General features: G+C 43.5%; 7 protein-coding genes across 7 annotated transcripts; 4 read left to right on the top strand and 3 right to left on the bottom strand.

Moving 5' to 3' along the window:
* Positions 1-676: 676 nt before the first annotated feature.
* O0I10_012148 (uncharacterized protein) lies at positions 677-2,182 on the bottom strand (the record flags this gene model as incomplete). The annotated part of the gene is made up of 1 exon (XM_058492094.1): positions 677-2,182. One exon carries the CDS (start codon positions 2,180-2,182, stop codon positions 677-679), a length of 1,506 nt encoding a protein of 501 aa, XP_058337154.1.
* A 1,855-nt stretch (positions 2,183-4,037) lies between these two features.
* Positions 4,038-8,274, top strand: O0I10_012149 (uncharacterized protein; the record flags this gene model as incomplete). The annotated part of the gene is made up of 11 exons (XM_058492095.1): positions 4,038-5,087; positions 5,147-5,830; positions 5,897-6,277; positions 6,430-6,642; positions 6,718-6,892; positions 6,957-7,088; positions 7,154-7,277; positions 7,342-7,451; positions 7,516-7,923; positions 7,987-8,133; positions 8,195-8,274. 11 exons carry the CDS (start codon positions 4,038-4,040, stop codon positions 8,272-8,274), a joined length of 3,504 nt encoding a protein of 1,167 aa, XP_058337155.1.
* A 1,493-nt stretch (positions 8,275-9,767) lies between these two features.
* On the top strand, positions 9,768-11,158 carry O0I10_012150 (uncharacterized protein; the record flags this gene model as incomplete). The annotated part of the gene is made up of 2 exons (XM_058492096.1): positions 9,768-10,367; positions 10,436-11,158. 2 exons carry the CDS (start codon positions 9,768-9,770, stop codon positions 11,156-11,158), a joined length of 1,323 nt encoding a protein of 440 aa, XP_058337156.1.
* Positions 11,159-15,060: 3,902 nt separating this feature from the next.
* On the top strand, positions 15,061-16,949 carry O0I10_012151 (uncharacterized protein; the record flags this gene model as incomplete). Its single annotated transcript, XM_058492097.1, has 9 exons — positions 15,061-15,221; positions 15,291-15,424; positions 15,497-15,612; positions 15,676-15,767; positions 15,832-15,915; positions 15,971-16,233; positions 16,295-16,430; positions 16,489-16,678; positions 16,746-16,949. 9 exons carry the CDS (start codon positions 15,061-15,063, stop codon positions 16,947-16,949), a joined length of 1,380 nt encoding a protein of 459 aa, XP_058337157.1.
* Positions 16,950-16,998: 49 nt separating this feature from the next.
* Positions 16,999-19,436, bottom strand: O0I10_012152 (uncharacterized protein; the record flags this gene model as incomplete). Its single annotated transcript, XM_058492098.1, has 11 exons — positions 16,999-17,192; positions 17,258-17,567; positions 17,626-17,708; positions 17,777-17,881; positions 17,940-18,173; positions 18,229-18,304; positions 18,361-18,793; positions 18,854-18,976; positions 19,035-19,140; positions 19,194-19,271; positions 19,346-19,436. 11 exons carry the CDS (start codon positions 19,434-19,436, stop codon positions 16,999-17,001), a joined length of 1,833 nt encoding a protein of 610 aa, XP_058337158.1.
* A 768-nt stretch (positions 19,437-20,204) lies between these two features.
* On the top strand, positions 20,205-22,773 carry O0I10_012153 (uncharacterized protein; the record flags this gene model as incomplete). Its single annotated transcript, XM_058492099.1, has 6 exons — positions 20,205-20,381; positions 20,442-20,577; positions 20,637-20,734; positions 20,801-22,435; positions 22,495-22,578; positions 22,636-22,773. 6 exons carry the CDS (start codon positions 20,205-20,207, stop codon positions 22,771-22,773), a joined length of 2,268 nt encoding a protein of 755 aa, XP_058337159.1.
* A 114-nt stretch (positions 22,774-22,887) lies between these two features.
* On the bottom strand, positions 22,888-25,064 carry O0I10_012154 (uncharacterized protein; the record flags this gene model as incomplete). The annotated part of the gene is made up of 11 exons (XM_058492100.1): positions 22,888-22,984; positions 23,044-23,148; positions 23,215-23,342; positions 23,397-23,567; positions 23,629-23,791; positions 23,854-24,044; positions 24,120-24,323; positions 24,385-24,581; positions 24,643-24,838; positions 24,903-24,971; positions 25,041-25,064. The coding sequence occupies 11 exons, from the start codon at positions 25,062-25,064 to the stop codon at positions 22,888-22,890; spliced, it is 1,545 nt and encodes a 514-aa protein (XP_058337160.1).
* Between the last annotated feature and the right edge of the window lie 1,575 nt (positions 25,065-26,639).

The following is a 26,639-nucleotide window of genomic DNA, read 5'->3' on the forward strand; positions in this document are numbered from 1 at the left end:
TTTCTACTCCTAATCCATCTACACCACCTCTCGCTCTCTCCTCAATCACCCTTTCTCCTTTTATCCCCTACCCCTGATTCCTTTTTGACCTATTGCCGAGGGTATTTCTTCTCTTCACTGTTGTAAGTATATATTTGTTTTCTCTCTCTCTCATTCTTTTATCATTCATTTCATCGCACACACCCATCTCCTCCTCACGTTATTTGTGTTTTCTTGTTTTTTGCTTCCTGCACGCACATACATATACTTCAACAGCATTTTCAATATACACCATACATCATTTATGATACTACTACAATACAACATTGCTCTTTTAAAGAATCTGACTTTATCGGGTCTCGAGAATAATAATGCGTAATTTACTCAGCTGCATTGCACGTGGTCATGTAAATAGTTGGTTGCACCACACAACACACGCACGCGCATGGTCGATCCTTTAATCCGCACCACTGGCTGGGTTTGTTCCTCTTTTTGGTTTTCTACTCAGCTTGTTCATGCATGATGATGTATACAAAAGTATCCACATTCGGCTTTATTATGCAAAGGTATAATAACTAAGAGAACGGGCGTTTGAAAAAAGGCTATTTAAACATTGGAAAGGGAATAGCGTTCCAAAATGGAAACCAAAGAGTATTTACAAAAGCAATGAGGAATGATCAGGGAAAGGAAGGGGGCATTAATAAGCTGAACAACCACACCAATCTGACTGCAAGACTTGACGAGCGGTGTACCGTGTTTTGGGATCCTGATGCAACAAGTTACGCAACAAGGCCTGCAGCTCATTGGACAAGAAATCAGGCATGTGGAACGTACCATTAAGGATTTTTTGTTGTAAGCGTGCGTCATAATCATCTTCAAAAGGACATTTGCCGACGACCATGGCATACAGCAGGACGCCCAAAGACCACATATCGGTCTTTGGGCAAGGCAACATGTATCGAGAACGTACCTGCTCAGGGGCCACGTATGCCAATGATCCACCTGCCTCGTCCAATTCATTGGGTGATGATGATGAGGGTGATTGGATTCCCATAGGTGTGGGTGGTGGTGTCGTTACAGGTTGTATATAGACCGAGAGACCAAAGTCACAAAGACGTACACGATTATGCTCATCCAGCAAGACATTTTCAAGTTTGACATCCTTGTGACATACGCGTGCTTCTTCATGAAGGTATTGCAATGCACTGCACAATTGCTGAACAACCACACGTGCTTCATTTTCAGTGACGGATTGCTTGCGCTTCATCCAATCACGCAAAGAGCCAGCACTGCAATAGCTGCATACGACATACATGGCATGATCCGTTTCCAGTAACTTCTCAATGGTCACCAAATGTTCATGATCCAAGGACTTCCAGAGATCCAATTCACGCTCCAAACGTTGCAAATCAGCATCGCTCATGCAACTCTTTTTGATAACCTTGACAGCCACCTTGTGTCCATCCGAGATACAATAGCCACTACGCACCGTTGAAAATCCACCATAGCCAATGATCTTTTCGAGAACATAGTCATCAATCTCATCACCAGCATCCTCTTCTTCATGTAATGCCAAAGGAGCTATGCCTGATGTGGCAGCAGTAGGTGATGCAAAACTTGCAAGAAATGAGGCAGCAGGTGACTTGATATGGTCCCACGATTTGGCACTCACACAACTACTTGAGGACATGGATGATCCACGACGCCGAATGACTTGGCATTTGCTACGGGGTATCTCACGCGTACGTGGGAATGGTGAAAGTACGGGTGACGCGCATGATGAGGATGATGAAGGTGATGGGGATTGTGAGAGTGCTGGTTCGGTGGTAGATGTGCGACGACGTTCATGTTGGTTTGGAGAGGTTCGATTCTGCTGCTGTTGTTGCTGCTGCGGCATGGATGATGACAATGGATATCGGTTGCCATTACTACTACTGCTGCTGCTTGCCTTTCCCGTGGTTTGGCGATCATGGGGAAAGTTGAGTCGCTTAAAGATGTCAGCGTAATAGGCATCGTCTTTTTGATTAGGAGCAGACGAATGATTATCGTGATAGGAGATACCAAGAGGATCCGTGCTAATGTGTAAACCGGTTGTCCTCTTATCTTTGCTGCTGTTGTTGTTGTCGTTGTTGGGGCGGGACGTGGGTCGAATGAATTGTAGATAAGAATTGAATCGTTCGTCAGTGTGGAAATTTGGGTTCATTCAGTTATCAATCAAGTTCAATAGAGCAATAAGTAGATTGTATATGTGTGGGAGTAAGAAAGGAGAAAAAGGTGGAATTGGGTTACGGGTACTGTGTGATGCAAAAGATAAAGGATTTTGAGCCCACCAATCACACGTTTTGATTTTCTTATCAACGTCCGGGACTTATCTTTGATGCGTTATCTACCAATCATAAAAGGGTATATCCCCGATAAAACAATAGAGCTCTGCTCCACATTGAATACTACAATGTGAATGGTCGATCAAATCTCCCTTTACATGTATGGTGCATTTTACAGAATACCCCAGCAGCCCGCTTCCTTGTCTCGTATTCCCACACAATCAAAGGCTTACCCTTGAAATGCCGATGCTGTTGACATGTACTAGCTATTCAACATGGTCACCAAAATGGAAATGAAAAGTAAACAATCCACACCTCCTCCGATCGTTTCCGAGCAACTAATTATCATCCATCAAATACATATGCACTTGGCACTTTGTATCATCAGCAACGCTTTGTGCAGAAAATAAGCATTGACGCAACCCAAAAAAGAAACATGCAGCACCCATCTGTATTGAGCCAGAACACAACCAACCATCAACTTGGGGCTCTAAACTTCTCACACAAAGGTAAGCCCTCCATGTTCATCCTCCCCCTTACAAAAATGTGCCTTGTATGTGATACGCGCCCGCTGCATCATCTTTGTTGCACATACTCGGTTGCATTGAAGATCACACATTCTCCCACTCGACGCCATGCTATCTACCACTCGATGGATGTCATTACTTGCCATGTTACGATCAACGCATTTTACTATGTAGTCACGAGAGGATCATTGATGAAACGTATCTCTTTAATTTGCGGCCCGGAATTACTGATCAAAAGTGCCACACACAATTGCGGTTGGCATGTGAAATTGGTCACACAAACATGCTATATACGTAAATACACATGACGTCAAGGTAAAGTCAACAAAGATATAGGTGTTTCTACATGCTTCTCCTACCCAAGTGTATCATGTTTGATCTACTTGCAATATCGGACATTATCGTGCTGTACGCGTGAATACCAAAAGTATGCTTTACCTGATATTAAATATGCTGATTCCCATGATCTAATATATATCATATGCAAATTATTCAGCACGCGTCAATAAATTAATGTACCCAATGTCTTATTACCAAGTGCTACAAACCACATTCATTGAAAAGCATTCGAAAAGAAACTTTTTGTCCAATGGCACACAAAATGTCAACCTTGTTTTGTGCAACCACAGCATCAAGGTTTTATTTACGTTAGTGTATGGTAGAAAAAATCCATGGAAGAGAGTACCCGAGTAAAAGGATTTCCTCCCATTTCATAACCCCTTTTCGCTTACCTTTTGTGCAAAGGGAGATGGTAAGCTTGCTTTTGGGCTACCAGAAAAAGACATTGAAGCTTGTGCGGATCCCTTTATATTACACCACGTGCTGCAACGACCAGGAGGTCTCTTGTTTTAGCAACAATGCAATTAGTGTATTTGTACCAATAGCTAACAAGAGATGTGATGATCTACCGCGGTTGTGGTTTATGTGCCTGCAGCAAAACCAAAAAAGAGTACTTGCAAGCTTGCACAATGATACTCGTGTTGTCTGTGTGTTCTATCTCACACACACACACACACCACATTGGATCATCAAGCGGAGGATCAAAAGATAATCAGAGTGAGTGATGCTGAATGTGTGTGCCTTGGCCTGGTCTCTTTTTCTTCCTTCCCTTTTCCACTTGTCACCATCTTTCTTTCCCCTTTCCCTTCTTTGTGTGTCGCTTCTTTCTCTCTTTGTTGTATAAACCCACCACTTTCTTTTATATGCCATGCTCACAGCAGAAGCAACAACAACTACAACAACACCAACAACGAACGACGCTTCTCTCGTGGCTCAACCAACTTTATCCAGCAATGTCAATAATGCAACCAACAAATTAGCAATGGGAGCGACCACCATGTCGAGGTCAGGCAGTGCAAACAGCAACATCAGCAATGGAGCGGTTGTGCATCAGAATCCTTGCACTTCAGGAACAGCGACAGCCATTGGACAACATGTTACTGAATTAGACGATGTCGACGATGAAGAAGAGGACTATAGCGTGTCACCAGCAATGGCACGGTCTTCAGTTGAGCCTGAGCGAGTGTTATCGAGGCGACCATCGAATGGGTCTATTCGATCCAATATTTCCACGAGTTCCATGTTTAGTGTTACCAGCCGAATGTCTCGTATCCCCAATGCTTTCCGATCATCGATTGTTTCAGTAAAGGATTTCATGTCTTCGAGTCGTCGACCAAGATCACGTAGTCGACTTGCTACTATGATGCTTCATCAACGACAACAACATGACAATAATACCAATACCCCATCAGCATCGGATCAACCACCAGCAGCACCACAAACCATTCATTACACAACACCAGCTTCGGCTCCGTTTCCCGATAATTCACGCTTACAACGTCGTACGCCAAGTTCATTAGGGCTGTATACTATCTTTTCAAGTAATAACAAGGATCGGTGTCTTCCTGTCGCGGAGCCAATGAACGGTGATACGAATCATGATGGTTCACCAGCCATGATGCAGCGGGCTTACAGTGAAAATCATAAGCTTCAGCTTGAAGGTGGTACTACGACTACTACTGTCATGATGGAGGAGGATTCACGAGGTAAAGCTCCACAACAATCAAAAGGAGCTGTTGGCGAACTCTTATTCGGGATGGATATTGGAAGTATGGGATTCTTTGATGGTGACGCGGTCGATTCCTCTGTTTCAAGTATGATATCTGGATCTGATGATGTCAAAAGTGAACAATGCACCGATGCTACTACATCCAGTAATGAGGTTGTTTGGGGTAGACAACGAGCCAAATCATGCCAAGTAAGGATCTTGATATACGCCCGTGCAAGATGAATTGGTATTAATATGGATTTATTTAGGAAGCATCCAAGGCATCATCCTCTTCATCACTTCGACGTCTTGCTCGGGGTCAATACGCTTCCACCGCAGCACTCAACTCGCACAAAATGTCATCTCCGCCCATACCATCTGCCACGCTTGCGGATAACGACCTTTCAGAAACCAACCACAAACCATCATCGACAACAGCCAACTATCGCCATTTGAATACAAATACAGAAGATGGATTCTCAGGAGGAGGAGGAGGAGGAGGAGGACATTACAAGAATAAGCGGAAATTGGTAGAAGGCAACAAAGGAGGAGGAGGCATCGTTGACCTGTGTCACAACATTCTTGTCACCGCAACTTTGACGACGTTGCACAGCAAACTGATCAGTGAGTGTGACAATCTCCTTGCATCAACAATTCTATCACCTGATGGAACGATCAAACGGTTCCCCGAGGAACAGCTGCGTATCCTTGTCAATGATGTGCGTAAAATGACCGATATGGTGGAATGGGATACTCAAGGAGAGGGGTCCAAGTCAGCTATCCAGGCGTTCTTTGTCACTGTGAATGAAAAGATTGCTCAAGCCAATGCATTGAATGAATCTCTTACTGCTGATGGCCAACCTATTCAGCCCACGAGCAAAAAAGATAGCAAGGATATCATGGCACGGATTGCAAATCAAAACCAGGCGGTGGCAAGTGCTGTCAAGGAGATTGTAAGCATTTGAAAAAATAGGAGGATTAGGAGCAATTAAGATACTTACCGCTCTCTTCTCTTGTAGATCACTTTGTTGAAGCAAATGGTGAATCAAAGTGTGTGTCAGTATCACAAGGTCTATGAACGATCCATGGTCATCCCATGCAAGAATTATCGCATCGAGGGCAAGAATCGTTTGGGAAGCAATGCGCAGGATTATGCAGTGGACAACACACGCCCCGATTATGCACAAGCCAATGTGGAGCATATGGATGAGGAGGCTTATGGTTTTCGCAATCGTTTTGTGGATAAGGATTATACCACCTTTGTTGGATATACCAAAGACAATGATCCCATCTTGGTGACAGCTGTTTGCGAGGAGAAGGAGGTGGATGACAATGACGAGGAGAACAAGCCTGATGCATCGACAAAGAGACTATACCATATCATCATACGCAAAAAGCAGGTATGTGAAGGAGCTTGATTTACTATTACCCTGTGCGTTTGTGCATCAGCATGTCGCGATTTCATCTCCTATTTCTTTCTTTATCTCTCTCTCTCTCTCTCCTCAACCTTATTTACGCTCCATTTTCTTATACATGTTGTTTTTTCTTTCAGGGACAAGATATCCGCAAAACTATACCAGATTCATTCCTGCTACGAGCACCATCGGCTGAAACCCCTGAAAAGGATCCGATCCTCGATACAACATGGAAAGCAGTCATTGAGCCTTCGTTGGATATACCCTTTGACAACATGAAGAAAATTGATGCCAACACGATGAGCAACTCTGGATTACAAAAGGATATCTTGATGCTGGATGAGCAAGCGGTAAGCGGATGATCATATCCAATCCAAGGGAGGGAAAGGGATAAAAACTCATCATTGCACTGTTATGTTGTTTAGGTTCATGATCGTTACAAGTTTGGTGTGCTTTATATCAAAGAGGGTCAAACCAGGGAAGAGGAGTGGCTTTCTAACAATCACGACTCAAAGCACTTTGACCACTTCCTCAATATTATTGGCCGAAAAGTTCCCCTGAAAGGATACAATGGATGGGCTGGGGGTCTTGATACTAAAGGTATGCACACATATGAGAAGGGCTGAGGCATTTATGTAAGCGTCACTAACATTACACTTATTAGGCGGTTATTCTGGCGAGCACACATTTGTGAATGAGTGGAACGGACACAATATCGCTTATCACGTCTCAACAATGATCCCTGCACATCCAGGAGATAAGCAGCAGGTGCAAAGGAAACGCCACATTGGCAACGGTAAGACTACATAGCTGCTGTTGTGGAACACGACTCCATCCACTAAACCCTTGAATCTTATATAGACATTGTATGCGTTGTATTCGCCGAAGGAAAGCAGCCATTTAATCCTGCAGCCATCAAATCACAATTCCTGCATGTCTTTATTGTGGTCCACCCAGAGGAATGGAATGGCCGTATAGGATGGAGGTAAAAGCATGCGAATGATCTAGGCATTCAAGTAAACCACTCATTTGCGTTTTCTCTTATGCAGGGTCGAAATTGCCATGGCCGAAAATGTGCCTAGTTTTGGTCCCTCATTGCCAGCGGAAAATGCCGTATTCTTTGATGAAGCCGAACTTCGCTCCTTTATGCTTGCAAAATGTAAGAGAGACATAGAAAACAAACAATCCCTTGTTAACTTTGTTTACAAACATGCTACTTGCAGTGATCAACGCCGAATATGCCGCGTACCAATCACCCAAATTTGCTCAACCAATGGCACGTGCACGTGAAGGCATCCTTGCGCACCTTTTGGAACGTGGTAACAAGATAGCCCAACCCATAGAGTTGTCTCCAACAGCAACCAGCACACCTTCATCATCATCTTTGGCGCGCCATGTCAAATCACCATCGACTTCATCCGACAAGAGCTCAAAGAGTGCATATAGCAGTTCAAGTGATGCAGCTGCAGCAGTACCAGTACCCTCACGATCCAGCATGATTAAAGACTTTTCGGAAGGGATTATTGCTGCAGGTCTCGGGCGTCGGCGTAGCGGTCAGGATTTGAGTGATGCACGTTTGAAACCAGTGCGTGGTGTTGTCAAACCAAAAAAGTCCAAAGAAGCAGATGAAGGTAAAACAATGATTGCTGTTGCCATGTGTTCAAATCATACTCAAGGTCCAATTTGATTACTAGACACAACAACAGCAACAGCATCAGCGTCATCATCATCGCAACAGAGGAGTTGCTCTGAGCTGGATCTCATACAACAACAACCCTCAGCAACGGCCATGTCAGGTTCTCGTTCAAGTGGAGCGATCATGCAAAATCCATCAAAGAATGGTAAGCTTGGGAATAGTGTCATGAAAGGTTAAAATGCTGAGACCTGGGGTTGTTTTTGTAGAGCGTAATGGTTTCCGATACAAGGCACAAAGCATCCTAACATCATTTGGTGGAGCAGGACGACGCCAACAACAACAATGATCTTCATTCCCCATTCCCCAATCACCACCACCACCACCATAGCGACATGTTAATACCCATTCCCATCATACTTCTTTTGATTTGTTTGTAACTTGTATAAAAAAAGGATTGCATATATTCACACAAACACTCACAAAAGGAAAAAGAGTCATGATGCTGCTGCTAATGTATGGTATACACAACATTTGCATTGACAGGCAAGACAACATGGATACACAAAAATTGAAAAAACGACCAGTGCATATCGGCATATTTGTCGGCATTGACAACGAGAACCGCGCGCGGGCATACAAGAGAGATTAGGATTTGGGGAATATGGTGCGCACAGACTGAAGAACATACCGATCATCTGAAAGAGAGTAAAGATGCGATGGTTTTGTCATGGATGTAATATGTGAGTGAATGATCGAATGTCCAAGTCTTAAGGGGTTATGAATAAATAAAAACCATGCATAATGAAGTGGGTGTGTGTGTGTGTGAACAAAGGAGGAAATAGAGGGGGGACATCATGCGCCCACCAAAACTCGTAAATGTAAAAAAGACAAGAGAATGTTGGGGGTGTAAAGGATAAAGCACAGGGCAACGACAAAGGAAAAGCGTGCAAAAACGGAGAGCTCGAGGATGTGTGTGTGTATAATGCAAAGGGAATATGTACATGTATGAACACATTCATCCAATAAAGTAATAATAAACAAGGAGCATTACACGGATCTACGGTATGGGTGTTTTCATGCAATCCAACCCAACCTCCTCTCCTACCCCCTTTCCAGCCTCGTCTTTCTCACTCGTCTACAATGCACCCTGGGCATATACACAAAGCAAAACGTGAAAAGCTTGATAAGGGAGAGAGCAGATTTGTGGGGGGTCGATTACAAGGGGGGTGGTGATGAGTGAAGAACACACACACTTTGTGAGGATTGATCAAGCCCTTTTTCCCTTTTTCTGTTTAAGGGTCATGTGCCATGTGCTTCTTCATGTCATAGGTGTGTGTGTACATTTGTGTGCGTGTGTGTGTGTTACGTGGCCCGTGTGTATGTGAAAGCAGCAGCACATTGATGGAACAATCAAAGCATGTGTACATGTATGTCACATAGATTGAGATATGCAAGAAAGGGTAATGAAGGAAGCGAGATCAAGCTTGCACAATTTCATCACGTCGCGTGCATTCAATAAACCCATTCTTTCGGTCTCGGATACAAAAATTCCTTCCCGCCAAATGTAATCACCCACTGTTGTGCTCCCCAAAAAGGGCAACTCCATCCATCTGGGACCTTTGCAGTGCCTCCTTGTCGCATTGACCTGTTCCATAACATACCTCGTGTGCGTATAACTTGCCCTCGTTTCTTCCCTTTTCTCTTCTTTTTTCTTTCTCTCTTTCTTACACTCTTCTTGCTCTTGCAGCATCAACCTCACTTTTTTTATTCTTCTTCTTCAACTATTGGTCTCTTGCATAATCTTAGCTTGTACATCACCCCTTTTCTTGTAATACCAAAATGTCAACCATCCCACAGGACTTGAGTTACACTACCACCACTACCATGACACCAGGCTTAATGCGATCAGGTAGCAGCTCCTCTTCATCTGGTGGAGGCTCGATTATCACTAGCCCCACCGATGATGCAACCATTGACTTTACCGTTCCGGCTACATCTTCAGCGTCGCCCACTTATCCCTTGACATGTTACAATCCCGTTTCATTGTCTTCATGCCCCTCAGCTCCAACGGATGCAACAGTTGCAGCTGCTGCTGCCGCTGCTGCCGCTTTGAACGACAAAAGTCAATTTCCTTCTGCAAATGAATTTGATCGCATCGTAAATGACTATCTCAGAAACCTGTCAAGCAAGAAGCGTGATAAAGCACTTGTCGATCATAAGCGATATCAACTCATCTTATGTGTGCTCAAGGATCCACGTAATACATCCATCTCCACAGCTCAATTTCGATTTTGGGTAAAAAAGATGTTTCAGCTGGTGGACAAGGATGTCGTTTATCACGACAACAAACCCGTTGCCATGCGTGAGCAAATCTATTCCATCTTGGTGACCGCACACAGACAAGCTCATCATGGTGGCCGAGATAAGACATCCGCTTTGGTATGATTCATCAATGATCAGAATGTAGCAATGAGAATGGTATGCTTATTATTGATGTTGCTATGTAGGTTCGTAAGCGATATTCATGGATCCCAAAGGAATTGATTGCCCGGTTTGTACGACATTGCCCATTTTGCATTACGCGACGAAACGGATGTGGCAGCCCACCCACAGTTGATGCCGGCACTCCTGATACACCTTTGGATGATATCAAGGAGGAGCCACAATCCCAAATGCAACAACATCTTGATTATACACATTTGGCTCAAGAGCAACAACAACAACAGCAGCCAGCTTCATGGTGGTATCAACAGCCTGACATGTTTCAAATGAGTAGCCATGACAACCAAGGACTCGGCAATGGATCTTCGAGCTGTTTTCAATGGCCGGCAATGGGCCGACGACCAAGTAACTTTGTACCATCGTATTATTATAGTATGCCGGCTCACACTCGGCCTGACATGTTGATCTCCTCACCACACGACCCACAAGGCAATGCATGCTCTGTTGCTGCAGCAGCAGCAGCAATGGCTGTTAGCAGTGCAGCTTCCTCTTCATACATGCTTAACCATTATCGCCCATTATCACCTTGCTCTTCACTCTCATCATCTTCTCCACGTGATGAATTCCCCCCTTGTTCTTCCACATCTAATACTACTACAACTACTACTATGCAACAACACCATCACAATAGCTACTACTCCTCCACATCCAACCATACTACCATGTCTCCTTATGCTCTCGACCTCTCACCTATTGACTTTTTTAACCCATCCTCCTCCACGCAATAATTTTAATCTTCCATCTATTATTCTGCCACCCATTATCATTCATCCATCCGCATCCCCCCTCCCTTGCCCTTCCCTTCCTCCCTTCTTTGTTTGTCTATGCTTTCATTTACATCGTACATATGTTTATTTGCCCTTCTCGTTTTTTTTTCTTTTGTTTCCTGTCCAATCTCTCTTGAAAACACTCTCACACACTTACACACTTGCTATCAAAACAACCATTTCTAGTAGTCATCTTCCGTACAACCTTTTAATGACAACACACACATACAAAAAAACCACCAACAACGTGCATCAACACTTTTCTCCTCCCCACTGGAAGCACTTTTTTATGCAAACCCGGCTGCAAAAACCTAACATAAAAAATCTTGTGTATTCACCTCCATCAGCTTGAATAAAAGAGAGCACCTTTTGGCCTCCATTTGCTATCATCTTATTATGCATTGAACGGCGCACCAAGTTAGATCCTTGCCTTGTGGATGGGACCACGTGTAATGGGGCTTGTATTGGTAGGCAACTTACTATTGCATGCTGTATAGAGCTTAGTATCCAAAGGCGGCGGATAAAAGGGATCGGTATTGGTGATGATTGAAAGCAAAGCATAATGAAAGTGCCCTTGCAGGAAAAGGGAAACAAAGAAAGTGGAAGTATATGTATACATTCATAATTGAATGGTTGTTGGCGACAGCAGCAGAGCAGCAGCTTAGTTGAATTGCTTTGGTTTGTATTTGAGCCATGATGTATCCGAACAACCAAGATAACGCAACGCCAGGTGGAGCGTAATTGCTGATTCGTCGTTGATGCTTACAGTACTTGAATGTATACGTAGACATGCCAGCATAAAAGGGAGGTGAGTTATACTATCGAATACAGCCTTTGTTCAAGACACAATGAACCAATCAAATCCTTTCCTTTCCTTTATTACAGCATTCACAAGTGGACCATAAATCGCTCTATGTATAATGCAACGCTTAAAGCTCGCACATGACAAAGTCCAACTCACGAAGACCTTCAATCCAATACCATCACAAAAGATAAACTGGGCACGAGATCGAGTAGTACGAAGCATTGCTCTAATGGGGGATGCGTCGATATGGGGAAGTGTCTATTCTTTGGGTGTGCATTGTGCTAAGATGGATGTGAAGTGGCACGAGATGGCGTATCAAGCACAAAACATGGACCTGGATGATGATGGTTGTACATGGTTGACAGGTCGCACAAAGGATGATGATGGTAGCTGCCGTAAACTACGACAATTGGGTGCACCAATCGTTCAGGATGATGGCATCAAGCACAATCACCAAGTTGGCAGTGGATCCACTCTTTTTTCACGCGCTACATGTATAAACCCAAACCCTTCCATCCCATGTACCATATTCCATATCCATATCCATATTCAAAGGAAACGGTATGTATTGAATCAAGTTGCTACGTGTAAATAATGCTGCTTCTATACAATGGCTAGCTGCTGTTCACGTAACAAAGGCTGCAAGGGAAGCTGCTGCAAGTAAAGAACGCTGTTCGAGGCAATGCAGTATAGACCTTGCTAATGGCAGCTGCTGCAATGAATGCTGTTACGTTTGTTTGTGGCAGAGGAGTGTCCAAGAGAGAAGCGGCTCGTGTGTTGTAGAAGAGTGACAAGAAGGTTGTGTACACGCCATGAAGTTGCCATTCAGTCAAAGACAATCGGATCAACACAATGGGAGGATTGACATGGTAGGTTGAAGCAGGGCAATCGTTCGCAGGTGGTAATTGTTCTTGAAATGGGGCAGCAGTTGAGAATAGGGGAAGAGGGAAGAAGTTAAAAGAGTGGAAGAGCTGTAAATTAGATAGGTCAGGCACTGCCCTACAAATGCATGAACACTGTACATCACACCTTGATATTGAGATTGCCCCTCTCGAACCTGAAACTTTCACACAAGATGCTCTCGGATACGTTGATCACCTTTGTTCTAATAAAGACCCCACGTTTCATTATAGAACCTTTGAGTGGGAGAGTCCAAATGTAAGAGAGTCATAAATGGATGACAACACATACCACATCATCTCCTCTTTATTTGGCCGATTAATGCATGGGCAACATTACACGTACGTAGGGTCTTCAGGTATAATCCTGGCATAGGTGTCCCATCACTCTACCAGCGCATGCATTGATTTATCAATGTATCATTATCCCCAACAAAACATTTATCATTCTTTGTGGTCACAGAAATCCCCACGCCCACCATCCACATATAAACAAGAAGGATGTTGTCGCCTACTATCATATTCCTACCGATCTCTTTCTTCCATCATATCACTCTTTGATCGCTTACAAGCTCATTGTCCCAGGTTTGTGAGTATCTCATTTCTTGCATCTTGTGAGTAAACGCTGATCTTTGGTGTCATCCATAATAGAGCTTCATTGTTACCCTGGTTTCATTATTGTCATTGTGATATTATGGGATTCTTTGTAATGTTGAGGTAAACCTCGACCACATTGTTTGATGAATCGCATACTCATACATCATTGATATAGCCCGGTGATGCATTTGCGAAAGTTGGATTCGGCGTCGTGGTCTACCATCGTACGCGCAAATAGCAGAGACAACCGGTGAACTTTATGCGCCGCTTAGTCCAAGCTTCCAGCAATGTCTTTGACCAGCGCCATGTTGAGCCAATAGTTGTGACAATTGGAATGGCAACAAATCAAGGAAACAAGATGAAGGCAGCAGCTGCGCCTGAAATCTTATGCAGAGCATAGATTGTGATACGGCGACATATGCCTTCGTTCATATTCAAAACCGGAACCACGACTTTGTTTTGCCTCAAAGACATCGCCCTGGGACTGATCTCATGAGTAAAGCGGTTCTGCATAACTGCGCAGTCATGGACATGGTCCTTGAGACCGTTGTTGGTATGCCAATTGCCTTTTTTTTACCACGTACTCGAAACTAACTTTTACTAAAAAATAGGAACATCTTGCAAGGGCAAAGACGCTTATCCAAAACCAAGTCAACATATGGCCGTCGCTACTAGCAAGGATGTCACCAACAAGGTGGTGGCTGCACCCAAGGTCAATACAAAGTTACCCAGCGACCATTGAGCACAACACTATTACTTCATCGATAGGATCACCGTCAAAGGGACCTTGGATGACACGCTACTTGCACCGGTTGTTGCCATCGCTCATGTGCTCATCGAACAACAAGTATCTCTTCTTGGACTTGAGCACAAGGATGATCCCACTCGCTTGTTGTGTTCCGTTGCTAAGGATAATCTGCAGCATCAAATCAGCAAACGAGGAGGAAGGTGCCATTGCTGTCTTGCGCACCGCTTGCCATACAAACAATGTGCAATTCAAGCGGGAGTGCCACTCTTCGATGTACTCTCAATAAACAAGAGGTCAAAAACCTCCTTATAAAAACTCAAGCGGATACCAGATACCATCACTGAAAACAACATCAACGAAAAGCGTTTGAAGGCTTATGCTGAACATGGCCTTTCATATGCAGAAACATGTCTCCGCAAATATTCGCAGCAACAATGCAAATACAGAAGGACTACCATCCATGTTCACAAGCACTTTATGCAAACTTAGCTGCAAATACATCACGTGGAGAGTTCACTGTATTCACATCTTTAATAAAAGAGCGTACTTTTTTTACTATCATCTAACCGCTATTATTACATGTATCATGCAGTGGAAGACACACTAAGTTAATTGCATGCGGATGGGATCAGGGAGTCATGAGATAAAAGGGCCAGGTTTGATGATTAATATCAGGATCATAATGTGACATGGTCTTGCATAAAAAGAGAGAACAAAGAAATTGGAGGTGGATGATTGTTGAAATGCGCTGGCAGCCTAATTGATTTGCTGAGACTGCTCTGATTTGAAAACCCAAACTTTTCTTTCACGTCCCATGACTGATACCAGCAATACCAGCGTTGCACCCACCGTGGTCCCAGTCGTATCCACTGTCGACGATATCACTGAAGACTTTCCTCATGTGCGTGCCGACCAATACGTGTTGATCCAAATGCCTAGTGGCAATGTCAAGATCGTCAGCCTAAAGCCCAACACGTGAGTCCTTTTGACCGATCTATGCACAACCAAACCCCCCCAATCTCACTCATATGGTCACGATCGCAGCCAAGTATCCCTCGGCAAGTTTGGTACATTCAATTCAGATAACCTGATCGACAAGCCGTTTGGTGTTTCGTACGAGATCTATGACGATAAGGGTAACATTCGGCCTGTGCGCAACTGGGCACTTGACGTTGTCGGTAAGTCAATGCTGGATGTATATGTATGTATAGGGTGAGTGGTGTATCTAATGGGGATATGTATGCTTCTAGAGGAGACCAATGCCAACAATCAAATGATCATCGACAATGCGGCAGTGCAAAAGCTATCCCATCAAGAAGTGGAAACGCTCAAAGCCGAGAGTTTAAAGGGCAACTTGACAAACGACGTAAGCGATAAAACATTGTATGGTCAATGCATGATATTCATTACGACATGGATCACTTTATAGGAAATCATTCAAAAGATCATCTCATCGCACGCTGAATTTGATAAGAAGACCGAGTTCTCAAAAGCCAAATACATTGAACGCAAAAAGAAAAAGTAGGTTATCGCATGGATATGTGAGTATGGGTGTGGATGCAATGGTATTCATGGTCGTGTTCAGGTTTATGAAGGTGTTTACTCCTGTTCGGCCGACGTTGTATCAGATCAACGAGCTATTCTTCAACAAGAATCCAGAAAAGATCAAGCAAGTATATACGCTATAAATGCATGCCACTGATTTTACTAACAAGTACGAGTAGGGGTTTGCGTGTGGACACACTTTCACAAATCCTCAGTTTGGCCAATGTGCGATCCAATAGCAAGGTCCTGGTAGTTGACGACACACAAGGTCTTATCGTTTCTGCTGTCGCCGAACGTATGGGTGGATACGGCACAATTGTTGCTATTCACGATGGTGACAACCACAACTACGACGTTTTGCGATACATGAACTTTTCTCGACGTATCCTCGACACTATACACACAGTGCCATTATCCAAAATCGACCCTGCTGATCCCAATGGTACTAGAGGAATGCTCAATGGGAAAGGAAAGATCGCATATTAATACGCCGATGTATGTAGATCCATTCGATGAAAAGACGAAGGAAGAAATCGATGCAATGGGAGAATTTGAACGTCGACGTTATGAGAGAAAGAAGAATGTGGCAGATGCCAAGGCAAGGAATCGTGAATTACTATTTGAAGGCAAATTTGATGCGTAAGTGAGCAGGCTATGTGTTCACAAAATATGACCACTGACATCAAGGAATCCATAGATTGATTATATCCTCTCCATATGAACCTTCCACGGTTGTCGAACGTTTATTCCCATACATTTCTGGTTCAAGACGCATCGTCATTTATGGATTCACAAAGGATGTGCTTATTGATACAGCAGCATGGATGCGCAAATCAACGAGTTACTTATCAGTGGATATCTCAGAGAGCTTCTTGCGACAATATCAGGTATGTAAAGTAGGTGTGGGAAGACTAAGCATGATGGCAGGAGTTAACGCAATGGGATCGATCATAGGTCTTACCAGGTCGGACGCACCCTGAGATGACTACCAGTGGTGGTGGTGGCTACTTGTTATCTGCACTCAAAGTCATTGATTGTCCTGAGGATATGGCCATTGTTTTCCAGAATGAAATGGATGCAAGGAAAAACAAGAAGCAAAAGCGTGATAAGAAGCCCAATGCATCAAAAAAGCAAAAGGAGCAACAACAACAATCATGATATGTGTAGTTTCTTTTTAATATTATAAAGGTGTCTTGTATAGAATAATCTAAGGTGATGGGGGTTGTACAAGTTGAATGACTTCTCGAGAAAGTGCAGCGATCGATGTAGTTTTGATAATCTTTTCAGCCTTTTTCGTTTCAATCACTTGCTTGATATCCAATGCTGACAATAGCTCCGCAACTGATGATTGCTCTGGTGCAAGAAAAACAAACTTGGCAATGGAAGCCAACAATCGATGTACTAATAGTAATAGTGATAGTGAGTCGAATCGTCCCATCCATTCATATATAAAAAGAAAAACCTACCAACTTCTTCATCCGTTTCCTTGTTCAAAACATCCATGACAGCACTCACAATCTCAATTTGCCAATCATCATCCTCTTGCTCTGGCATACCCGATAAGTACTCATCATCTTGTTCCTTCTTCAGGCGTTCATTGGCAACAGTCGTTGAGCAGTTGAATGCAAGAGATGCTGCTGTTTGTCGCACCTGACTCTCAGGGGAAAGAAGGCTGTTGATCAAAAGCTGTGTCAAGGATGCACGATGGGAAGCGGTTGGTAGCGTGGAGGTAAAATAGGTCGTGACAAGATGATCGTGAGCAAACAGATTACAAGCCTACAATACTCTATGAGTATCTGTGTCCATTAACATGTAATCATCTTTTTAACTTTACCACACGAAGGGTCATCAACAGGGAGGCCTTGGGTATACTTGTTTGCTTGTAACCATTCTCAATGACACGCACCAGTTGTGAGCCTGAAACATACCCACCAAGAGTCATTAGTAACCTCCAATATCATCCACCAATTGCAAGGTTGACTTACAGTCATTCATGTAAAAATCGGCAGCATGTTGTGTTGCTAGCAATGTCCGAAAGATATCCAACAATGGGAACTGGTGATCCATCGGGAGCTTATCCAAGAGCTTGTCTATGTAGCATCATCATTGTTAGTCTTTTGCAGGATTATCCATGGTTACTATACTCACCTAACAGCTGATGCCAATGCTGCATATCAAGTGACTTTGCATCATTTTGCTGTATAGCAGCTTTGCTTTGGGAAAGGGTGCGTTGCTCTTGTTCATTCAATTCAATCTTGTCTTGCTCAAGGAAGGTCTCAAGTTTGCCAAAGATCATGTCCATTTTACCAGGTGTGGCATAGAGCACAGGCTTGTTGGGTAGGTTGACAACATTGCGTAGCTGAATCTTGCGATGAGGATGTGCTATTTGCAACATGACATCAGCTTTCCCATGCACATGCATAATTGGTAGACTTACGTGGATATGCCGTAAATAGTAATAGGTTGACAGAACTTTGCAGCTCGGCATAATTGGCACCTCGAAAATCGGAAAACTAAAAGAGAATGCATTGAGAATTCACTGGTGTTGGCAATGGTGTCCCATAGTTACCTTTTGTCCTTGGTGGAAAAGCATAAATGTGGGCGTTGCACGAATACCATACTTTGATGCTGCGTCAAATGCAACCGAGGTATCCACAATGACACCAAGGATTTTGATCTTTGTACCACCCGTCGAGTTCTTTTCCTCCATTAACCTCTCGAAATCAGGCTTGATCATTCGACAAGGTGGGCACGTAGCCGATGTGAAGAATACGACAACAGCCTTGTAAGATTGGATCCATTGTTCTAGGCTTGCAAGGTTTTGAGCTGTTTGCACAGGTTTAGGTGGAGCTGATATGGCTGCTGATGAGATGTTCTGCAAAAGGGATTGGGCGCTATCGGATGGTTGTGCTGAAGAAGGAGGTGGTGCATTTGTTGAAGGTGCTGCTTGAGATTGACCAAACATGTTCTCGATCATAGGAAGCATGGATTGACCAAAAGGGCTAATATCCCATATGTCAGATGGATCCAAAGATATCGTCATTGCGTGTCCTTATGCTTACGTGTTCAAAAAGTCGGAAGGCAAACTTGTAATATGACTTGGGATGCTTTTGCCTGTCAAGAACTGGCACATGCTCTCGGAAAAGGTGTTGCAGTTGAAATCAAGCAAGTGGTACTTTTCAGGTCTATCACAAAGAACATCAATGACATGTATTCAATACCAATATGATCATATAAACTTACGTAAACACACTGCGTTGACTCTCAATGTATTCCAATACCACCTCTGGAGGCAAGTATGTCTCGCCCATATCGATGATTTCTAGTGGTTGGCCATGATGCGTAGCACCTAGCAACACATGTATGAATAAATGCCATCCACCATAAAAGTCGACTTGTTACCTGGTGACGATGTAAGGATGCCTTGACCATAATAGAACTCTTGTCCAAAGACGACGACTGAAGTATGCCAAATGCCATCTTGTCAAGTAGGTACGAAACAACATGTTAGCTATTGCCATGAATACTCACTGTCACTGTCATGTTCCTCTTACCAATTTGTCGTCCTGTCAACGACATTGACATTTGCTTGGCAAGTCCATTGGATAGATCGTAAATGTAGAGCTTCACTGCTTCGCCTGTCATTTTCCAAAGAGATCGATTCGAAAGAGAGGAAGATAAGACGGTGAATGGCTCGCAGGAACAAGTGGTGTGTGCCTTGTTAAGCTACCAAACTCAGCGCGCCACGCACAACCTATTTCAACGACATTCATGTGTAACCTTGTCATTCATCTTCGGCTCTGATGTAGCTAGGCCTATATGATCTATTACTATACACACTTCAAATCATCGTTCAGCAGTATAAAGTACATAAATTCAATGAGGGGCATGCGATGGGTAATGTGCTCGTTATTCGGAGGAAGTTTTTGGGCATTAGAAGAGTAAGGGATGTAGATCAAGTACATAGCAAAACATTAGCATTGGATGATTGAAAGTCATCCCATTGGGAATGGTCCTCTTGCATACAAAACAATCGATCAATGGTTCCATTATACATGTAAAAATAACTACCACCGGGTACCTTTATGGGGAAGAAGCAAGACCTGGCGTATTGATGTTATATGAAAAAGGCTTCATTCAGTGATATCATTCATTGTTATTGATATAATGAGGCATGTATAAAAAAAGAACAAGTCTTCAAATGAACATGTGCCAATCCGTTACTCAAATACAAAGGACAAAGCCCACCAGGTTTATTGATCACTATATCCACGTAGCTATTCATATGCAATCGACCTTTCGAGAGACGTCGGAGAATCAAGTGCATTGTACTCAGTGTGGCAGCCCAAACATAAACTTTGGAGGTGTTCTTTGCACAATGGAAGTGCTCCGACTTGCACAGTCTTTCACCCAATGGAATCTGAACTTGGTGAACTCGCTGGATCCTTTCAACAATGGTCTGAACATATAAACAACCAAAAGAAACTTTTGGAATCGGAGATCGATCGCCTCAAGTCCTTCCAACAAGACCACAATGCTCTCGAAAAGCAGCTAAAGACTTTGCCTGATAAAACGACGCGATCTGCCATGGTAAAGTGACAACGATCGTCCACTTTGCACTCTCCAAGTCAAGTACTAACATACCTATAGATCCCCATTGGTAGTCTAGCGTTCATGCCAGGAAAGTTCATTCACACCAACGAGATCACTGTTTATCTTGGAAGCAACTACTATGTGGAACGATCAGCCAAGCAAGCTCTTGAAATACTCGATCGCCGCAAACAAGGTGAGAAGTGAAGTGGCCGATAGGCTATGTAGCAACATGATTACTTATCCCAATTCTAGTGGTGAAGGACAACTTGAAGCTGCTGGAGGAACAATTTGAAGGATTATCGTCCAAAGAGGATGCTAAATTTGGTGCATTTCCTTCTAGTGATATGGGTGTAAGTTATTTTGTTTAATGCACGTATTGGGATATGGAAGGATGGATATCTAATGAAGTCCTTTAGGTGAACGAGGAAGGTTTGCCCATCATGGAGATTCGTGAGGAGCTACCAGAAGAAGGCGATCAACAGCAGCAGGAGGCATCAACGAGTCAACCTGAACCAGCAAAGCCTGTCATCAGCTCAGAAACAGAAAACGCCACTTCAGCTGAAAAGCCCGTTGCCACCGACAACAAACATATGAAGGATGTCATGGCATTACTCGAGCAACTTGATGGAGAGGATGAGGATGAGGAAGAATATGTCGAACAAGAGGAGAAGTCTTTTCGAGAGAGAATCATGGAACAAGCAAAGGAGGAAGAGAGTGATGAGGATGATACTGATGGCGACGAATTGGATGATCGCTATGACACCGAGATCGCTGATAACCTATTCGACCATTTCGATGATGATGAGGAGTATGCAATCGAAGGTGTTGTGGAACAAGAGGATGCTACTATTCATGAGGAGGACAACGACGAGGCATCATCTTTAGTACCAAATGTGATTGAAAGCACCATTAAAGAAACACCCACAGTAAGCGATGCATCCAAAGAAAAGGCGAAAGAAAAGGTCGTAGCACATCAACAAGAGCAATCAACAGAGGTGCAAGCTGCGACTGTAGCATCATCGCCAACTACTTCCGAGCCGGTCTCGAAGCCCAAAAAGATCTCCAGATTCAAAGCAGCTCGCAATCAAGATCGGATACATACTCCAGAGACAACCAATGAATCACATCAACCAGCTTCAACATCCATTGAAGAACATCAGATACCAGCTGTGAAACCAGTAACTTCATCAGCAACCGCACCAAAGAAAGTGTCCAAATTCAAAGCAGCACGTCAACAACATATGGAAATCCCTTCTGTTGAAGCAGCTGACAGCAATGCATCATCTTCAGCGACATCAAGAAAGAATCAGGCTCGAAGTATTCCTGAAGTGCAACCTTCAACATCCAATGAGCCATCAACAACCCCTATTCAGAAACGTGGCATTCCTGTGGTAGAATCAGCAGGTGCGAAAAAGAAGACTTCACGATTCAAAGCAGCACGGCAACAAGCTCGAGAGAACAAGACGACCATAGAACCTTCTTCATCCGTATCTCCTATCAGAAATAGTAACACCGTACCATCCAAAGATGAGAATGGCAAAAGGAGGGTGACATGGGATGAAGTGGCGACTGTGCAGGAACACGATCGCTCAGCAGCACCATCTGAAGCTACCTCCTCTGACACATACAAATCGCCTGTAAAACAAGAATCCGACAACGCTACTACGGCGGTTCCTCAAGTCATCCGTTCACCAGCTGATATTTTCAAAGTGGTCAAAGCCCAGCGGCAGATATTGTTGGATGACGGCTATCCATCCCTTGACACAGGCGAGGATAATTTTGATGAAGCTGAGAGCACTATCGTTACCATGGATGAATTACGACATTCCGCAAATCTCGGCAAACAGGAATTATGGCAACTCAAAGTGGAACCTGACAACCCGATATTCTACAACAATAACCAGATGCCTCAAGAGCAGCAGCAGCAGGCTAGTTTGCCAAAGATGCCAAAGAGTAAGCTTGATACCAACATCATGAAGGGTGCTGTGCTTGAACGCGAGATCGAAGCTGTCGACTTGGAACAAGTGGAGGCTGACATGGATTTACGTGAGGTATATTCATTTTGGATATTGCATGTCCAAGACCCCCTTTTTTTAACTTTTATGTTTAGGTGACAAGCAGCTATCATAAAAAGAAGTATGACATTGTGGCAGCAATGGGTGGCTATACATTTGAACCCAAGGATACTTTCGAGGTAATACAAGAGGATTGGAATACTACAAATGACAAGACTAATGGATTTTATGTATAGGTTGTGGATGAAGAACTGCCATTGCCATCAGCACAAGGGGAAAAGAAGAAATCACAGCCTGAGCCTGAAGAGAAACCAAAGAAAATGTCCAGGTTCAAGGCTGCACGACTTGCAAAACTTGATAGACAAGAAGAGTAGTGATGGATACAAAATATACATCATTAATGTGAAACAAAAGTGTGATGAATGTGATGTCTTTTTGGGGTGTTGTATCAATATTACAATATACGAATGAGAAGGATTGGTACGGGATCAGCATACGTTGTCGCTTGCAGGTTGTGGTGTCAAGGCACATGCACGTTGCTCTAATTTACGCCATACCATTTCACGATGTTGTCGATGTTTTTGCCTTTGAATGATTGGATTAGCTCTTGATTACTTTACTGGGGAGAAAGAGGTTTCATGTACCTGTCAATCTCTTCTTGCCTAAAATGGTGCGTGCATTCATCAAACAATCCTGGATTGATATCAACAAACATCCTCAGCGCTGTATACACCAGACCATGAATTGCCCTATTAAAGAATGTCAGCGTGCTATCCAAGCAATGGGCTTGCATCCTATAAAGTATATGTGCGTACCTATTCCAATGGCGTTTTGAATGATCATACAGTGGAGGGAACATGATTGGCATCACTGTGTCGATATTGCAGCTGATCAGATTCACAATGTAATCGTTATTCCAGAAATAAAGAGCGCGTTCAGCAACCTAACGCATGATGTGAGGATATAGAATAGATGGGTTGAGGGATAAAGTATATACCTGAAAGTGAGGGCTTGAGACACATTGTGCCAGACGCTGAAATACGGGGACCATCACTGGAGCCAATTCGATAGAATCAGTAACATCAAGGATGTTTTCAAGTTCGCCAAGGTATAAGACTTCTTTGCTGCTATTCACTTTTGGCCAATAGCGCAATAGAGCGTTTACAACCTGGTTTGTATAATAGCATTACTCGCTTGTTATCATTCTTTTCTCATGCACTCCCACATACCTCTGGTGTCAGTGTTGGATCCTTTTCTAAGAATTGAACGACGCAATAATCCAGCTGAGGGTGATACAACGTAAGTGATGGCGCCTTGTGGAGGGGCATCAATACACGGAATAAAAAGGTCTTGTGCTCTTCTTTGAGTGGCAAAGCAAATCCATTGATAATGCTATTGTATGCTGTGAGGATCTCGCTTGCTTGTCACAACCTACAATTTCATCCCATGCTTACCTTCCTAAGATCTCCAATAGCTCAGCAATGCCATTGAATCGCTCCGTTTCATATATAAATTGCAAGAAGACGTGATTGATGGATTTGCGTATGAATGCTCGTAGGTTCAGGAATTTTCCATAAATGCGATGCAAGATCGTTTTGAGCAAATCACGCTCACGTGGATCTTCAGTATCAAATAACTCCAATAGCTACATGTAAGATAGATGTATAAGTGTGACGCTGATAGTGAGCTTTGCAAGAATGCTATATGTGTGAGGATGTACCTGCAACACAAACTTGTGATCGATATGCCGTTTAGCTGCATGAGCATTAAAATCGGGCGATTCAATGAACTTTAAAAAGATCTCGTACACCAATTGGATATGTGGCCATGCTGTTTCCAATGCTGGTTCTTCCTCATCCGTGTCGAAAGCTTCATTGTACATATCCGTTTGAGGCGGGATCGTCCGAAAAAGATTAACAGTAAACTACATTCAGAGCATGGATGCGTCATTAATACATATCAATGTCCCCTGGTACGTTGCTTACCATGCGAACAATGTCGGCATAAATAGTTGGGTTGATAGCACCACGAGTGGTTGAGATATAATCAAGGATCTCCTGTAATGCGCTGCGCTTGATCTCCTTATTCATCAAATCAGAGGATACGTTATCAAAGTCGAAAAGCACTTGGCATTGATTGAGCTTCTTAAGCATCAGGTCTTGTCTTTCTGAAGGTGCCACCTCTTGAAAAACAGGGGGGGTTGGTAAGCATTATGTGTGTGATCAAGCATAGTGATCATTTACCATGGAAATCGGGATAGCGTTCAAGTTCGACCTTGTGGGCGACATGGAAACGAGATGATTTTTGACGGCGAGGAAGCTTCCCAATAGGTAGAATCGTATCCTTTGGCATCATAGGTGAGCAACTGACACCTTCTTGTTGAGATCGGTTCAATGCTGGTGGTGCCTGAATTCCTGCATTGTCACCAAGTTGGCTTTCCTACGATCAGACAACGCTCAGCAGCCCATCACAAGTGAAGTCAAGAAGAACATTGTCTACCTACATGTTGCAGATCAGACGCCAGTGTAGAGGTTTTTCGAGATCGTGGTTCGGAAGACTTGGATCTTGTCAGCTGTGGTGGAATGCCGAAACGCGAAAATTAGTCTTGTGCGACATGGCAACACATCACATCCAAACTCACCACGCCTTTCAGACCTTTCATCATGGTAGGCAGGGAATAGGAAAATAAGATGTAGTGAAATAGCCGCAAAAGAACAAGGTGAATGGCTCTTTGGATTGCGGGTCAATGTAGTATGGAAGGAGTATATGTGTTCGCCCCTCTATTCAATCGGCTTTCTAAAGGGATAATGCAAAGGGAGTTCAAGGTCAAGGTATGTTTACAGGGTTATAACAGCAGCTCTGCTTGTGTGTGTGTGCAAAATACTTTGTTCATCTTATGGTCCATTGAACAAGGGGTACAAGCAATAGGAGAGGGTGTTTGTAGATCTTGACCGCTATTGTCTTGATGGGTATCTGATTTGGTGGTATCTTATCCAAAACCCCGTGTACTACTTTTCATTTCGAAGCTGCTGGATATGTAACTCCTTATTCCTCTTTGTTGTATTTTCGAAGAATGAAACCCAAATTGCTCAAGATAAAGATTGTCTATGTACTTCAACGATGCACTTGCTTTCTCACCACCATTGATAAGTGATCTTGCACTGATGGAAATTGTATGATACACTGCATATGTATGGCAAAACTAGAACACCGTGACAGGATAAAGAACACTTGGGCCGATCGCTTTGCTTATCCCATTATGACCGTCCATTACGTAGATGAGGTCCAAGCATGAAAGCGGCACTGCTAAAGTTTACGGATGATTTGACCTTGGTGAAACGATGATGATGGGTGATTTGACAACAACAATGCAGCACCTGCGGCCACACAACAGAGAATGCACCGGATCCCGTCAACAATGCAGCCAATAATTGGGTGGTGTCGATGATTGTATTAGCCATTAGAGCGATAGTGAATCTGGTTATAGAAAGAATGATGGTTTTAATGAGGTCAATAAAATGAGATGAGCTGCTGGGATCCACTGCTACTTTAGCTAGCAATTGACTGCTGCAAATAGATTAATACCATGCTGTGTGTAGAATGGATGATGATAGGTGAAAAGCAAATTACGTTTCAAGCTTCATGCACTTTTACAGAGGATACATTTGAATCCACTAATCATTTTTGGCTTATTGACCATGCCATGTTTAGCTTGAAAAAGATTCCATACGGGCTATCATAGGCGGACCTTTCTATACGTAGGTAGGTGGGCAGGGAAAGGATCTTTCATGCACTCTACGCCAATAGAATTGTCAGCCCTCTTGCTCTGTGACACAAACACGCCCCTCTACATCTTTCGCTCTGCCAGGGTCATTCTACTTGACATTCAATAAAGACCACTTCCCATATAGCATCACGCTTAAGCATATGTAAAACATAAACGCACTCGTATCTCCAAACTTTACAATCAAACGTGGGGTCTTTAATAGAACAGAGTTGCTCGGCGGGGTCAAAGTGATCTTGTGTCAAAATATGAAGTCGATCGTGGCCGACAGATTTCGCAATGTCGCTACCAGCCAAACTGGATCCAGGGGTCGACCTCTTCGAAGACGACGACCAAAAAATATTTTTTGGGCTAGTTGCGACATTGAACGTGAAACTTTCACACAAGGTGCTGTTGGCCAAGCCGAGCACATTGCTCTATTCAAAACCCCACGTTTCATTGTAAAGTTTGGAGATA

Source organism: Lichtheimia ornata (genome assembly GCF_029851405.1).
Source record: "Lichtheimia ornata isolate CBS 291.66 chromosome Unknown scaffold00113, whole genome shotgun sequence".
Taxonomy (NCBI): domain Eukaryota; kingdom Fungi; phylum Mucoromycota; class Mucoromycetes; order Mucorales; family Lichtheimiaceae; genus Lichtheimia; species Lichtheimia ornata.